The sequence below is a fragment of the Bufo bufo genome, chromosome 4 (genome assembly GCF_905171765.1).
Source record: "Bufo bufo chromosome 4, aBufBuf1.1, whole genome shotgun sequence".
In the NCBI taxonomy this organism is placed as follows: Eukaryota; Metazoa; Chordata; class Amphibia; order Anura; family Bufonidae; genus Bufo; species Bufo bufo.
In genome coordinates, this window is record NC_053392.1 from 604,580,260 (window position 1) to 604,597,516 (window position 17,257).

Genomic DNA, 17,257 nt, shown 5'->3' on the forward strand with positions numbered 1-17,257 from the left:
CGCTATTAAATTTTCTCTATATGCACTCAGGCAGACAGAGCCGCTGCTTGGTACCTAAATGGATTACGGCTGCTCCGATCCAAAGTGGTAAATAAAGCAAAGAAATTGAACAAACTAATGTTCGGTACCAGCGCTGGGGTTGTGATGGGATAGATAAGTATGGTGGTTACCTTATCCTGGCGGGTTACCTTGTCCTGGCGGGACCTGGGGTATAATCGAAAGGAGTAAAACACCGACTGTCCGGTCAGGCAGTGGGATGGAATGATTCTGCGGTACTTCTTGTTTGCTGTTACTTCTTGCTCTACCTCTCAGCGCGTATGCCGCCCCGGCCGGTGGCTGGCGTGCGCGCGAGGGAGCGGTGTTGGTACAGGGTTCCGGAACAGGCGGCGTGACGTCACGACTGACCTACGGAGTAATCCAAAGACCAAAAACGATCCAACGCGTTTCAAAGCCTACGGGCTTCTTCGTCAGGGATAGTTGTTGTGTTTGTGTTCTGGGTTAAGTAGGCGTCCGGTCCCCATGGCAACTATTAACTTTTATTTCGTCAAACGTACTGCATAAAGTCCCGCATAAACTCCTATATAGATAAAGGGTAACATCTACTTGTCTTTAAAAAACATCAGCTGGGCTTCACATTCATGGTTATTAAAATGCAAATAACTCCATCTCGCGATTGAGGCCATTTGGCGCTAGGGAGTTCAGTCTGAAGATCCACTTGCTTTCGCATCTTGACATTTGTTTAATAATGTCTCCACCTCTCAGATTTGGTTTTATTTTTTCAATACCCCCAAAGAAAGAACCAGCAAAATTACCTCCGTGGTATTGGGTATAATGACGGGACAGAGGATGTCCCTCATATTTTTTCTTTATATTATTGAGATGTTCCCCCATCCTGGTTTTTAATTCACGTTTGGTTCGGCCCACATATATTTTAAAACAAGGACATTTGATAAAGTATATCACGCCTCGGGTATTGCATGAAATATACTGATTAATTTTGTATTTATGGTGATTGTCCCCTATTTCTCTAATGGGGAACTTAGTTGTACCGTGTTTGATTTTCCTGCAATTTTTGCACATTTTGCAAGGGAAAAAACCTTTTTGTGTCAAGTGACTCAATTTCTTTATTTGGGGCAGTTTAACAGTGGGCGCTACCATAGTACACAAATTAAGCGCTTTCCTAAAGATAAAAGTGGGATTTTTGGGGATCCTATCCCCTATTAATTTATCTTGTCGCAACATTTCCCAGTGTTTTCTGACAATTCTTTTAAGAGTTGTAGCCCCTTCATTAAAAGTGGTAATTATTGGAATTTTTATGGGGGCATTGGTACAATCATTTGCAGCAAGTTTTTCTGGATCCTGCACTTTATCCTTCAATAATAAGTTGCGGTTTACCTCTCTAATTTGTTTAATGGTAGGTTCCAGGTCCTCCATTTTATACCCCTTTTCAATAAATTTAATATTGAGGTCTCTGGTTTCTTCCTCAAAATGACCAATATTAGTACAATTCCTACGTATCCTGATGTATTGGCTACGAGGAATGTTAGTGAGCCACGTGGGTAGGTGACAACTTCTGAGAGGGATGTAGCTATTGCAGTCCGTTGGTTTACAGTATGTCTTGGTTTGAATCTGGCCTTCCTCAATAAATATCGTAAGATCTAAAAAATTAACCTGCTGTTTACTGAATTTTGGTGTAAACTCTAGATAAAATTCATTTTTATTTAAATCATTTAAAAAAACTTTCAGTGCAGGTTCCCCACCCTTCCAAATAAAAACAATATCATCGATAAAACGTCTCCATAGGACCAGATTCGCACCGAGTCTGCCCTGGGGGAAAATATTGGTATCCTCCCAGTGGCCCATATATAGATTAGCGAAACTCGGTGCGAATCTGGTCCCCATCGCGGTACCCCATGTCTGCAGATAAAACTCCTGGTTAAATTTAAAATAATTATGTGTGAGAATAAAACTAATACACTCGCCAGTAAAATTTATTTGTTCTTTCGGCATATTACCATCTTTTTCTAAAAAGTATTCAGTAGCTGTTCTGCCTTTTGTATTCTCAATCACAGTATATAGGGAGGTGACATCCAGGGTCCCCAGGATATAGTCATCCTCCCATTGTATATCTTCCAGAAGTTGTAAAATATGTTTCGTATCTTTAAGATACGCTGGAAGTTTCTGAACATGATTCTGTAATAAGGTGTCCACATATTTAGATAAATTGGCCGTCAAACTGTCTATCCCTGAGATAATCGGGCGACCAGGTGGGTTTGTTTGATTTTTGTGAATCTTTGGCAGGTAATAAAAGATCGAAATCTTGGGGCATTGATTGTTAATAAATTGTGCTTCATCACTGGTTAAAATGCCTGTCATTTTACCTTTTTTGACAAGGGATCCAAGTTGTTGTTTGTATATATTGGTTGGATCAAAACTCAGTTTTTTATATGTTTTTTTGTCACTGAGAAGTCGTGTTGATTCAATATTATAAGAATCTTCGTCCAAAATGACAATACCCCCCCCTTTGTCTGCAGGCCTAATCACAATTTGATTATTAGTTTGTAATGTCCTAATGGCCTTTTTTTCCCAAATAGATAAATTTTGAGGGCCCTTACGCTTGCCCTTAGGATTAATTTTACGTAAATCTCTCAATACCAGAGCCTGAAATGCAGTAAAAGCATCGGAGTTTTTTTTGCCCATAATATGTTTTAGCAAAGGTATATGTAGTGTATGGATTCATGTTAATACTGAGTGGTGATATACTTATGAGTATTGTTGTTCACTGAATCTGCATCGTGGATAATTTAAAGAAGAAAAAGTCAACATATTGTATTATGTTATAATATGTATTTATTGTTTAATAAAAACGATTTGATTAAAAAAAAAAAAAGCATCGGAGTATTCTCCGAGAGGATTAAAATGTGATTTGGGTCTCAACGTAGTGTGTAAAGGGGTCCTGGTGGCAATGCCTGGGTCAGCAGTATGCTGTGGTCCCATATTGATTTGTAAACGATTTGTAGGTACTATAGGTGATGTTATTCCAAACATTGGCATAATTTTATTTTTATTTATATTTTTATTTGGATAAGAGATGGTGTTCATTTTTAAGAAGTATTTCTTTAAGGCTAAATTTCTCAGAAATTTCTTAATCCCTACAAAAGCATAAAAGGGACAGAACTTTGAGGTGGGGGCAAATTTGAGGCCCTTCTCTAATAGTGCCAGCTCATTGTCTTTTAGAGTATAGCAACTGAGATTGTATATACCCCGCCCTCTCTTACGTTTAGTTTCAAGCTTTTTAGTTATGCCTTTCCCTCTTTTTCCTCTTTTTGTTTTTTTCTTTGTGAGGGTCTTGCCTGAAAAAAATCCCTTTTTACTGTCTTTCTTTTTGTTTTTATTATGTTATCCGTCTTTAGGGATTTATCTTTAGTTCGTCTATTGGTGTTCCTTTTTACTATTGAGCTGTAACTATGTGGCATTTGGTGGTGTATACCAATATTAGAAGTTCCTTCATGGTGTGATAGGACATGGTTATCTACACTGTCTGCTGCAGTGATGGAGTCATTATGGTTGGTGTCTTCATCCAATGATTCCAATATGTCATACCGATTACTAGTTTGAATGGATCCATTAGTTGTAATGGCCTTTATCATTACGTTCGGTATTAGGGGCTGTTGTTCAGATATATTATCTATATCGGACTTAGTTCCAGATTGTGTGTTAGATCTTCTTGTCCCCGTATTCGTAGATTGATCATTGGAATCATCATCATAGACAGAGAAATCACTATAGTTAGAATCTTGGTCTTCACACATAGTTTTATCTATCGTATTGTAGTGGGTGCTAACACTCTGTTCTATATGTGTTACAGCCCTACCTCTAGTTATTGTTGATGTGACTAAATCCCTATCAAATTTTTTTGTTTTAGTATTAATAATTTCGTTCTCTTTAGTTCTTATCCGGGTTTTGATGGATCTAGAAATTTTGATTATTTCTTTGTGATTTTTATATGGCTTAAGATTTTGAAATAATTCCTTTATTTCTTGATTTATTTTAATTAAGCCTGCTCTTCTTTTTTCTATAATAAACAGTACTGTTTTTTTAGAGAATTCATGGAATAAGGAATTCCATTCATCAATAATTTCCGGACCATCTAAGTCACTGGTTAATGCTTTACGGATTTGGAGTCCTTTCGGTATTTTGTCATGTTCCAAATATTTTTCTAATGAGGCCATTTCCCACAAATCTCTCATTTCTGTAATTAAGAGCCTTTCAAGCTTTTTGATATTTGACAGGGCTTCTTCAATCTTATCCTCATGTGTGTCGTTATCCTCTATAGTGGAATTAGGTTTATTAAAAAACGATTGGACAAATTTAATACGGTCCTGGCGATCTCCCCATAGTTCACTCATGATACAAATGCAGTAGGTATTAATTCTATGTATATGGGTTAGCTGGCGACCGTATTAGTCCAGGAGAACAGATAAGAAGTGTGTGTATAAAAATACAAAGAATTAAAATATTACAGGGAGTATATAGGACCAGGGATAGTAGGTAATAATATATGTGATGTGCGATTTGCAGCAAGGCACAATGGCAGCTAAAATAATGTAAAGAGTGTATATATAATATAATAGTGCCTGCGCTACCGCTATTAAATTTTCTCTATATGCACTCAGGCAGACAGAGCCGCTGCTTGGTACCTAAATGGATTACGGCTGCTCCGATCCAAAGTGGTAAATAAAGCAAAGAAATTGAACAAACTAATGTTCGGTACCAGCGCTTATAATATTGAATCAACACGACTTCTCAGTGACAAAAAAACATATAAAAAACTGAGTTTTGATCCAACCAATATATACAAACAACAACTTGGATCCCTTGTCAAAAAAGGTAAAATGACAGGCATTTTAACCAGTGATGAAGCACAATTTATTAACAATCAATGCCCCAAGATTTCGATCTTTTATTACCTGCCAAAGATTCACAAAAATCAAACAAACCCACCTGGTCGCCCGATTATCTCAGGGATAGACAGTTTGACGGCCAATTTATCTAAATATGTGGACACCTTATTACAGAATCATGTTCAGAAACTTCCAGCGTATCTTAAAGATACGAAACATATTTTACAACTTCTGGAAGATATACAATGGGAGGATGACTATATCCTGGGGACCCTGGATGTCACCTCCCTATATACTGTGATTGAGAATACAAAAGGCAGAACAGCTACTGAATACTTTTTAGAAAAAGATGGTAATATGCCGAAAGAACAAATAAATTTTACTGGCGAGTGTATTAGTTTTATTCTCACACATAATTATTTTAAATTTAACCAGGAGTTTTATCTGCAGACATGGGGTACCGCGATGGGGACCAGATTCGCACCGAGTTTCGCTAATCTATATATGGGCCACTGGGAGGATACCAATATTTTCCCCCAGGGCAGACTCGGTGCGAATCTGGTCCTATGGAGACGTTTTATCGATGATATTGTTTTTATTTGGAAGGGTGGGGAACCTGCACTGAAAGTTTTTTTAAATGATTTAAATAAAAATGAATTTTATCTAGAGTTTACACCAAAATTCAGTAAACAGCAGGTTAATTTTTTAGATCTTACGATATTTATTGAGGAAGGCCAGATTCAAACCAAGACATACTGTAAACCAACGGACTGCAATAGCTACATCCCTCTCAGAAGTTGTCACCTACCCACGTGGCTCACTAACATTCCTCGTAGCCAATACATCAGGATACGTAGGAATTGTACTAATATTGGTCATTTTGAGGAAGAAACCAGAGACCTCAATATTAAATTTATTGAAAAGGGGTATAAAATGGAGGACCTGGAACCTACCATTAAACAAATTAGAGAGGTAAACCGCAACTTATTATTGAAGGATAAAGTGCAGGATCCAGAAAAACTTGCTGCAAATGATTGTACCAATGCCCCCATAAAAATTCCAATAATTACCACTTTTAATGAAGGGGCTACAACTCTTAAAAGAATTGTCAGAAAACACTGGGAAATGTTGCGACAAGATAAATTAATAGGGGATAGGATCCCCAAAAATCCCACTTTTATCTTTAGGAAAGCGCTTAATTTGTGTACTATGGTAGCGCCCACTGTTAAACTGCCCCAAATAAAGAAATTGAGTCACTTGACACAAAAAGGTTTTTTCCCTTGCAAAATGTGCAAAAATTGCAGGAAAATCAAACACGGTACAACTAAGTTCCCCATTAGAGAAATAGGGGACAATCACCATAAATACAAAATTAATCAGTATATTTCATGCAATACCCGAGGCGTGATATACTTTATCAAATGTCCTTGTTTTAAAATATATGTGGGCCGAACCAAACGTGAATTAAAAACCAGGATGGGGGAACATCTCAATAATATAAAGAAAAAATATGAGGGACATCCTCTGTCCCGTCATTATACCCAATACCACGGAGGTAATTTTGCTGGTTCTTTCTTTGGGGGTATTGAAAAAATAAAACCAAATCTGAGAGGTGGAGACATTATTAAACAAATGTCAAGATGCGAAAGCAAGTGGATCTTCAGACTGAACTCCCTAGCGCCAAATGGCCTCAATCGCGAGATGGAGTTATTTGCATTTTAATAACCATGAATGTGAAGCCCAGCTGATGTTTTTTAAAGACAAGTAGATGTTACCCTTTATCTATATAGGAGTTTATGCGGGACTTTATGCAGTACGTTTGACGAAATAAAAGTTAATAGTTGCCATGGGGACCGGACGCCTACTTAACCCAGAACACAAACACAACAACTATCCCTGACGAAGAAGCCCGTAGGCTTTGAAACGCGTTGGATCGTTTTTGGTCTTTGGATTACTCCGTAGGTCAGTCGTGACGTCACGCCGCCTGTTCCGGAACCCTGTACCAACACCGCTCCCTCGCGCGCACGCCAGCCACCGGCCGGGGCGGCATACGCGCTGAGAGGTAGAGCAAGAAGTAACAGCAAACAAGAAGTACCGCAGAATCATTCCATCCCACTGCCTGACCAGACAGTCGGTGTTTTACTCCTTTCGATTATACCCCAGGTCCCGCCAGGACAAGGTAACCCGCCAGGATAAGGTAACCACCATACTTATCTATCCCATCACAACCCCAGCGCTGGTACCGAACATTAGTTTGTTCAATTTCTTTGCATTAAAAAAATTGCTTTTATGCCGCCACATTTTGACACCGATAACTTTTTTAGTTTTTATCGATACCACTCTAGCATACATGCAGCATTTTGATTATTTTTTATTCAATTTATTTTGAGGCAAGGTGACCAAAAAAACAACAATTCAAGTTTTCTTTTTTTTTTTACAGAGTTAATAATGGAACAGTTTTATAGATATGGTCGTTACTGACGCAGCAATACCCATTATGTTATATTTTTTTTCTATATGTGAAAAGAGAAAAGGGTTTTTTGATGTTTAATATCTTGTTTTTATACTTTTAAAAACTTAATGCAACACTAAAAAAAAAAAAAATTCTAGTTCCCTTAGGGGACTTGAACCTGACATCGTACTATACACAGTAATACTTTTGGGATCTTATTCACAGGAGATTTTACTATCCTTAGGTGAGGCCATCAATATTAGATTAGTGGGGGTTTGACTCCTGGCACTCCCGCCAATCAGCTGTTTGAAGGGGCCACGGAAACTAGGCGAGCGCAGTGGCCTCTTCATTACTGGACACGGTGTCATACATTTTGTAGCTGCTGGGTATGGTAGTACAACTCCACCCCTTTCAAGTGAATATGACAGAGCTATGTGTAGTACCACCTACAACCACTACAGGATGAATAGCGCTGTTGCCAGTAATGAAGAGTGTCGCAGCCCCTTCAATCAGTTGATCACTGGGGGTTCTGGTAATCTGACTCTCCTCTCCAATCTAATATGGATGGTCTTTGCTAAGGATAGGTCATCAATATTAAAATCCTAGACAACCCCTTTAAAAATGGCACTACTTACTGGCCAATGAGATACAGACATGAAATATGGAGCAGGAGTTACGCATTATTCGTACAGGTTAGTCAGAAGATTACCTCTTCGATGTTAGCCTCAATGTCATCGTCAACGACCCTGAAATCATCGAGAGAAGAAAAGTCAATAAAACGTCATATACATATAATGGCGGACTACTGCCATAGAGCGACGCCCCATCCCATAGTAGCCCAGAGGCCACCCAATAGGCACAAATCCACATGTGCACCAGGCTGGACCTAAAAGGTGGCATCTGGTTAAACTTGAGCTAGCAATCACATTGATGAAGTTGTGTTCACATTGGCGCAAGCACCAGGAAAGCTTCCGCATATACAGTAGCATGCAAAAGTTTGGGCACCCCATGTCAAAATTACTGTAAACAGGTAAGCAAGTTGAAGACAAAATGATCCCCAAAAGGCATAAAGTTCAAGATGAAACTCACTTTTCAAAATTTAAGCAATATCAGTGTATTATTTTGGTTTTGTACAATTTTAGAGTGAAAAAAGGAAAGGAGTATCTTTGAAAAGTATGGGAACCCAAGGAGATTTGAGCGCACTGATAATGTCTGAGACCTCGGTCAAAGTTAAGTAGCCTGTTAGGCTCAGTTCAGACCTGAGCGTTTTACAGCGCGTTCCTACACGCTGTAAAACGCTCAACAAGGAGAAACCAATGCTTCCCTATGGGAATGGTTCTCACCTGGGCGTTTTACAGCGCGTACGATCGCGCTGTAAAACGCCCGACGCTCAAACAAGTACAGGAGCGTTTTTTTGGGCGCTTGTCCCGCGTTCCCGTACATAGACTTTCGGGAACGCGCGACACTGTGTGTACGCTTGTCTCTGTATGCGCGATTGTAAACGCCCGTACAATCGCGCATACAGAGCGCTCCTTTCAGAACGCTCAGGTCTGAACTGAGCCTTAGGGTTAAGGCTTGTTCACAGTCATCGTTAGGAAAGGCCAGGTGATGCAAATTTCAAAGCTTTATAAATACCCTGAGTCCTCTGACCTGGTCCCAAAAAACAGCAGACATGGCTTCTTCTAAGCAGCTGCCTAACACTCTGAAAATGAAAATAGTTGAGGCCCACAAAGCAAGAGAAGGCTATAAGAAGACAGCAAAGTGTTTTCAGGTTGAAATTTCCTCAATTTGATATATAATAAAAGGCAGTTCACAGGTATAGTGGGGGTCAAGAGAAGGTCTGGAAGAACAAGACAAATTTCAGAGACAGATGCTCGTAGGATTACTAGAAATGCAAATCATAACCCTTGCTTGACTACAAAAGACCTTCAGGAAGATTTAGCAGACTCTGGAGTTGTGGTACATAGTTCTACTGTTCAGCGACACCTGCAGAAATATGGCCTTAATGGAAGAGTCATCAGAAGAAAACCTTTCCTGCATCCTCACCACAAAATTCAGCGTCAGAAGTTTGTAAAAGAACATCTAAACAAGTCTAATGCATTTTGGAGACAAGTCCTGTGGACCTATAAGGTTAAACTAGAACTCTTTGGCCACAACGAGCAAATGTATGTTTGGGGAAAAAAAAGAGCGCAGAATTACATGAAAAGAACACCTCTACAACCATTAAGCGCAGGGGTAGATCAATCATGCTTTGGGGTTGTGTGGCAGCCAATGGCATTGGGAACATGTCACGGGTACAGGGAAGAAGGGATTCAATAAGATTCCAGAAAATTCTGGGATCAAACGTAACACCAACTGTAAAAAGGCCGAAGTTGTAAAGAGGATGACTTCTACAAATGGATAATGACCCTAAACACACCTCAAAATCCACAATAGACGACCTTAAAGGGCACAAGCTGAAGGTTTTACCATGGCCCTCACAGTCCCCCCATCTGAACATTATTGAAAATCTGTGGATAGACCTCTAAAGAGAAGTGCATGCAAGACGGCCCAGGAATCTCACAGAACTGGAAGATGTCTGCAAGGAAGAATGGATGAAAATCCTTCAAATAAGAATTGAAAGGCTCTTGGCCGCTACAAAAAGTATTTACAAGATGTGATACTTGCCAAAGGGGGGGCTACTAGGTACTAACCATGCAGGGTGCCCAAAGTTTTGCTTTGGGCCCTTTTCCTTTTTCGTTTTTTTTGAAAATATAAACGATGGAAAAAAAATAGTTTTTGCTTAAAATACAAAATGCATCATCTTTAACTTTATGCCTTTTGGAGACCATTTCATCTTCAACTTGCTTAACTGTTCACAGTGACAGAGAACATCCATGGGCCCCATTCAGACAGTCCAACAGCAGTGTTGAAAGGCCTATACACGTTAAAAGAAAGTTGGCCAAAGCTGCTATTTGAGGTCGACAATCTCAAACAGGGGTGTAATCTCTGTATAGGGGTGCCCCCAATGCCTGATGTTGGCAGAATTAAGGATCAGCCAGCTGAACTTCAACATGACCAATCATTAGCTATTTTCAGGCCCAGTAAATACTGTAGAGAGAGCAATGCATGTTCAGCCTCCACGAGACAGGACAGGATCCCAGTGGTGGGACCTTTACCTATTGGAAATGTATAGCATATTCTGTGGAAGTGCCATAAATGTTGAGATGGGTCAACAACCCCTTTGAGCTGCCACCAGAGGAGTCATCCAGCAGTTTACTACCCGCTCCCCATTGAGAACACATGCATGGTGGCTGAGCTGGGTGAATATTTATGGGGGGGGGTAGGCATGACCTGAGCAACATGTGATGTTAAGACAACAAATCCCTGGTACAAGACACTTACTGAGACTCTGCATTCTTCTCAGAAAAGACACGAAGGCAGAAGTCTCCTAATTTGTTAGGCTCAAAAGTGGAAGGGACGATGACATATTCTCCCGGTGGAAGGCGGAATCTATTGAGGACCTCCCGTAGGTTTATGAACGTGTCCGATCGGTCTCGTGCTTTGTTCCTCAGGAAGAAGTCTCTGCTCAGGTGGACATTGGTCTGACCTTGCAGCTAAAGGGAAACACATTGACAAAGGGTTATCGTGGTAATGGCCACATGAGGAGGAAAAGGGGGCTCCCCATTCTAGTGATTGATGGGTCCCGCAACGTTATCTGGTGGATATGTGATGAATTTCTTGTAGGACAATCTCTTCAATGACAGCTCTGATGTAATGCTAGGGGCTGATGTATGCAGCTCCCCTGCTGCTTCCTGCTCTCAGAGGGAGGGTTTGTACTCCATCACTTCCTGCTCTCTGGGGGAGGGGTTTTACTCCATCACTTCCTGCTCTCTGGGAGAGGGGTTTTACTCCATCACTTCCTGCTCTCTGGGAGAGGGGTTTTACTCCATCACTTCCTGCTCTCTGGGTAAGAGGCTAATCTCCATCACTTCCTGCTCTCTGGGGAAGGGGCTGTACTACATCACTTCTTACTCTATGAGGGAGGGGCTGTTCTCCATTACTTCCTGCTCTCTGAGGGAGGGGCTAAACTCCATTACTTCCTGCTCTCAGATGGAGGGCCTAAACTCCATTACTTCCTGCTCTCTGGGGAAGTGACTGTACTCCATCACTTATTGCTCTTTCAGGGAGGGGCTAAATTACATCACTTCCTGCTCTCTGGTGGAGGGGCTGTTACCTATTACTTCCTGCTCTCTGGGGGAGGGGCTGTACTACATCACTTATTGCTCTTTAGGGGAGGGGCTAAATGACATCACTTCCTGCTCTCTGGTGGAGGGGCTGTTACCTATTACTTCCTGCTCTCTAGGGGAGGGGCTATACTTTATTACTTTCTGCTCTCTAGGGAAGTGACTGTACTGCATCACTTACTGCGCTCTAGGGGAGGGGCTAAATTCCATCACTTCCTGCTCTCTGGGGGAGGTGCTGTACTCCACTTCCAGTTCTCTATGGGAGGGGCTAAAATTCATCACTTCTTGGTTGCTGGGGGAGAGGCCTTAGTCCATTATTTTCTGCTCTCTGCGGAGCAGCTGTACGCCATAACTTCCTGCTCTCTGGGGGATGGGGCTGTACTCCATCACTTTCTGCTCTCTCCATCACTAACTGCTCTCTGGGGAGGGGCTGTTATCCATCACTTCCTGGAGACTGTATTGGGCGCTTTTCTGTCCATTAACTCCCATTCATTGCAGCGGCCATAAAGCGAACACCCATACAGGAGGAACTTGTATGCCTCCAGTACTGTGTACCGACTTACCTTCTATTCAATAAGTAGATGATGCACAATGTACATACCTGTGGGGGAACCTGTGGGCATAACACAACCAAATTATTGTTACAAGCATTTCATACATACAGTGTAATGTCTGCTATAGGCACTGATGGCATATAAATTAGGTTGCTAGGACCCCCAGAGGTCTATAGTTACCCATAGTCCCAAAATGGGTGGAGTTTATGCCCCACCCAGTAGTGGGTGTTTCTAGAAAAAGTGTCTGGCCCATAGGCAGGGCTTAAACATTTCAAATTTACCAACAAAAATAACTCAATTTCTATGATCAATGTACATACAAATTTTTTTTTTTTCTTAAAATGATTGGAAAAATAGAACTTGTGAACAAAATCAGAGAAATAGGGTTTAAGGAGATCACTTTTTGGTAGAAGGATATTAAGCAATAAAGGGGTTGTCCAACAGGAATACATTTTCTATATAAGGCTTAGAGTTGGTTAAAAAAATGTAAAAAAGAAGAATCCATATACTCATTTTACCGATCCCCCTCCGGTCCCCGTGCTCTCCACTTCCTGATTAGATTTTGACACACAGGAAATAGAATGAGATGCCCACCCAGCCAATCACTGGCTGTAGTGATGACCCGCCTCTGCCTGTGATTGGCTCAGCAGATGTCTCCAGGCATTTTTTCATGCTGGTCAAGACAAAACGAGGAAGCGGAGAGCTGCAGGAAGGGTAGGCATTGGAACGACAGCGGCGGGGGTTCGGTGAGGGTGAGTGTTTTTTTTTTGACCCACTCTAAGCCATATAAGAAATTAATCCTGCTGTCCAAACCCTTTTGTTGTTGCATTCCACATGTCTGTTTTTCGCCCCTGTGATTGGACCTGCCTCATAGATTGCAAATCCGATGGTGTGCATGTCCTCGCCCATCTTCCTCGCCTTCCTGCGGTTCTTCTGTATGAGGGCCACAATGAAGGTGCAGCCATCCTCCCCGTCGTCTGGATCGTCGTCTGCCTCGTCCAGCTTTATCAGGTACTGCGGGTTCATCCAGAACGTGTCTGTGGGCAGAAAGCAGCTGTGTCTGAGGACACGCTCCCATATACATTAGGCCTCATGCACACAGCCAAGTCTATATTGTGGTCCGTAAACTACGCATCTGCAAAATACGGTCACCTTCCGTGTGCAATCCACATTTTCTCATTACTAGAAATTACTATTCTTGTCCGCAATACAGACAAGAATAGGACATGTTCTATAATTTCCATCATCCATGTGCTTTCTGCATTCGTATTTCCGTTCTGCAAAAGACAGAACACGTCCTATTCTTGGCCACAAAATGCGGACCACAGAACCCCTGAAGTCAATGGGTCCACAAAAAATGAATGCAACATGGACATCATCTGTATTTTGTTAACACATTCATTGCAGACTGCAAAATACATACGGCTGTGTGCATGAGGCAGCAGGGTCAGTCAACAACCTGATGTATATAGGGCGTATCCCGACTCTCCCAGACAAATAATGTCAGGGGAGAGAAGGATCGGGTGATGCTTTTGTTCTCTAGGGGGAATATTTGCCATCAGAGGTGTCGGGGCAGATTTCACCTCTCCCCTCATAGAAAACTTGTACACAACTGACCAAACTGAATGTGTATGAGGGCACTGTGGAGGCGCTGTGTCTTGTAGATGTACTAAGGCCAGCACTGTTATGGGGGCTTTGTGTCTTATAGATGTACTGAGGCCAGCAATGTTATGGGGGTACTGAGGCTATAACTGTTATGGGGACACCATGGCGTTCATTGTTATGGAGGCACTGTGGATGTCACTGTTATGGAGGCACTGTAGTTGTCACTGTTACGGGAGCACTGTGTCTTTTAGATGTACTGAGGGCAGCACTGTTATGGGGGCACCATGGCGTTCACTGTTATGGGGGCACTGTAGATGTCACAGTTATGGGGGAGCTGTGGATGTCACTTATGGGGGCACTGTAGATGTCACTGTTATGGGGGCACTGTAGATGTCATTGTTATGGGGGGGGAGACTGTAGATGCCACTGTTATAGGGTCTGTAGATGTCACTGTTATAGGGTCACTGTAGATGTCATTGTTATGGGGGGGAGACTGTAGATGCCACTGTTATAGGGTCTGTAGATGTCACTGTTATGGGGGTCGGGAGGAATGGCTGTCACTATCTATACACCGTACGCTTTAGACCTGAGCAGTGCAGATCCAGGCAGAAGGTGACGTGTGGCCCTCACTGGGGGAGACCCCATAACATTGCAGCTGATCCCTATATAAAGAGATTACCCTCGGGACTACGGCTCAGGACAGAGCTCCTGTCTCACCTGGGAAGTTCCTGCACCCTCCAGCGGTGGAGCCTCGCCGCCACATGCCGTCCATCTTCACCAGGCTCCACTTCTTGTACTTATCTGACGTCAGGGTGTCCGGGGTGAGATTGCAGATCTCCAGTCTCGAGTATTGTCGTAAGAAATCATTATAAGACATCCTGAGCAGGAGAGAAACCAGAACAGACCATGATGGGGGTGGTTGTCCCAAATTCTAATAGCTCCTGGTGTGTCTGCTATGCTTTAACCCAGCACCTGGAGGAGACCCGAGTGACTCTTAACCCTTCCACTACCCAGGAAGGATTAACCATGTGATGGCCAAACATAATCTATACCCCGGACTCTCCACTGGTCATTGTTTATGCGCCTGGGAGAATAAATTGCTATCCCCCTCTCTATCGCAGCACATGCGATAGAGAGGGGGAATTCTTGTCACAGCTCCCCCTAGTGGCAGACCGCATTAATTGCTATATAATGCATCTCTTTTTGAGGAGTACTTGGCAGGACAAGCTGTATTTTTTACTGGCATATAACCATGCAGTGCTGGGGCTATTTTCAGAAGTCCCATGGAAATGAATGAAGAGCGCACTGGTCCGTTCACCTCTATGGGATTGCCGGAGATAGCTAAGCAAGCACTCAGCTATTTTCAGCAGTCCCATTAAAATGAATGGAGGGCGTCCGCACACTCATGGCCGCTCTCCGCTCACTTCAGGGGGGTCCCGTACTGGAGCTAGGTGAATATAGGTGATAGGTCCTAGCGATATGCCACCAATGTCTAAGATGAACCCCTGTAAGGCTCCGCTAGGTGATTGGAAATAATACATTATTCTTAAAACAATTAATTGTTTTTATCCTTGCATATAATTTTTTAAATAAAAAATAGCCTATCCTGTCATAGAGTAAAGTTATATCGTATAACCGAGTGCAAAATGCACACATCATTACTTGGTCAATGATGCCACCTGGAGCCGGAGATCTTCTGACGTGGCTCGTAGAACCGGCTCTGCTACAATATTGATTGATCTGACCCTGAGCGAGATTGTGGTTTCTGATTTGCAGCGAAGGAGCTCCGTGTATAAGAGGCATTTCCTGCTCTCATGGGCGAGGTTCTATGACTCACCCCTGGTTTGATGTTACTTTCTTTTATTTTGTTATAAATCAGAAGAGGACACGCCCGCGGGTGACCATTCCTTCTATTCAGGGCTTTACAATAGCTTGCGTGGCTCACCGGTAACCAGACCCAGGGTCAGCAGTCAGTATGCCATTCTATTGTTCCCCTTAATCCTGTAATTCACTGTATAACCCTGTAAAAAAAACTGTATTTTTTAGCAAAACCAGACCTGCTGGCTGCTGGCTGTGAATTTTACTACAACTTGACCACATGGACCCCTGCCAATCCTGAGAATGAGGTTCCCGTAGCCCTCTCCCGATGGAGCGGCAAGTTGAGAAGGTGACCTGCCACTCCGTTCATTTTCTATGCAGCTGCTGGAGATTGCCAAGCGCTGGGCTCTTCGGGGTGTTCGATTCCCCTGCAGCGCCACAGCAGGAGAAGTAAGGTATTACACTGTTCTCATTGAAAGCAATGGTCTCTGGGTGTAATGCCCGGTCCTCCAGAGCAAGAGGGGCCTGAACAGGTGGGGTCTTCCTTTATTAACTTCAAATTCCAGAGATTTGGGATTTTCAAACAATTCCTTTGAATATTTGAAAAAAAGCAGCTATGTCTTTTCGAAACTCATACATTAGGCCACAAAGGGCAGAGGGCGACCTACCAGAACTCTCCGTCGTCGCAGCGTTTAATCAGTCTGTCCCTTTCACTTGGATCCACGTAATTCCATTCATTAGAACTGGAGAAGAATCAATGGAGTGAAATCATCAGATCTCATATTATGCATCCAGACATACACACCCCTGTCTGTGCACCCACTAATCAGCCCCCCCACTCCCAAACTGCAGAAGAGGGGACTTGACCTATTGTGGGACCGACTCAGCATGAAGGAACCCCAAGACCAGCATTCATATTAGAGATCCCTCTGTGTTGCTGATGTGGAGGAAGATAAGAAAGTCCCATCCTTCATAATCTGCCCCCCAATCTGTGGTTGGAGGGTGGGCTGACGACATAAGCACGCAGTGGTCTTCGGTTTCTTTGTATTCGTCTCATCCAGAGCTGCATTCATAATTCTGCTGACCTTCTATCAGGTCTCTGCAAATTCTCAAAGGTTGGCTATGTGTCTGTGAATACTATGCTCTGCTGCGCTGTATCGTGGCTGATGTAGTGTTCCAACCCAGTGTTTGTTTGACGCTTTAAAAGGATCTGCCTGCCCATTGATGGCTTGTCTACCTTATACTCCAGTCACATCCAGAGCTGCATTGAACATTTTATTTGTTGCACTTTTTCGATACACACCCATAACAGCTTAGCTGAGCCTCCCATATTCCCTGTAATCTGGTGTACACCTTTTTGTGTTGTCTGCTTAAATGGGTTGTCCAGTTTCAGAAGACCAGACAACAGAATCGCTCATTACATACCTGGCAGATCCCTGGCCGCAGCTTCGGTATTCCTAGCCGTGATCCATTTACCAGATGCAGCAGTGACGTCACATAAACAACGCATAACCGCTGCAGCCAATCATTGGCCTCAGCGGTCACTGGCTGGGTAAACAGATCCCGCCTGGGATCTGCCAGGTAAGTAATGATCAACTCTTTATTGCAGGAAGGATCCCAAGTGAATATGGAAGCTCAGCTAAGCTGTAATGGATGGAACTGTGTAGTACCAGCGCCAAGTTCTGGAACCGGAGCTGA

The 17,257-nt window shown here is 42.6% G+C and overlaps 1 protein-coding gene across 1 annotated transcript in view; it reads right to left on the bottom strand.

Annotated features, from left to right (window-relative positions):
• CAPN2 (calpain 2) overlaps positions 1–17,257 on the bottom strand; it is a 78,445-nt gene that overhangs the window by 20,687 nt on the left and 40,501 nt on the right. The window contains exons 8-13 of the mRNA XM_040430576.1: positions 16,228–16,302; positions 14,459–14,619; positions 13,004–13,173; positions 12,184–12,195; positions 10,741–10,952; positions 8,066–8,102 (exon numbers count right to left, since the gene is read on the bottom strand). Of these exons, the coding sequence (XP_040286510.1) occupies positions 8,066–8,102; positions 10,741–10,952; positions 12,184–12,195; positions 13,004–13,173; positions 14,459–14,619; positions 16,228–16,302 (667 nt within the window). The remainder of the gene's footprint in view (positions 1–8,065; positions 8,103–10,740; positions 10,953–12,183; positions 12,196–13,003; positions 13,174–14,458; positions 14,620–16,227; positions 16,303–17,257) is intronic.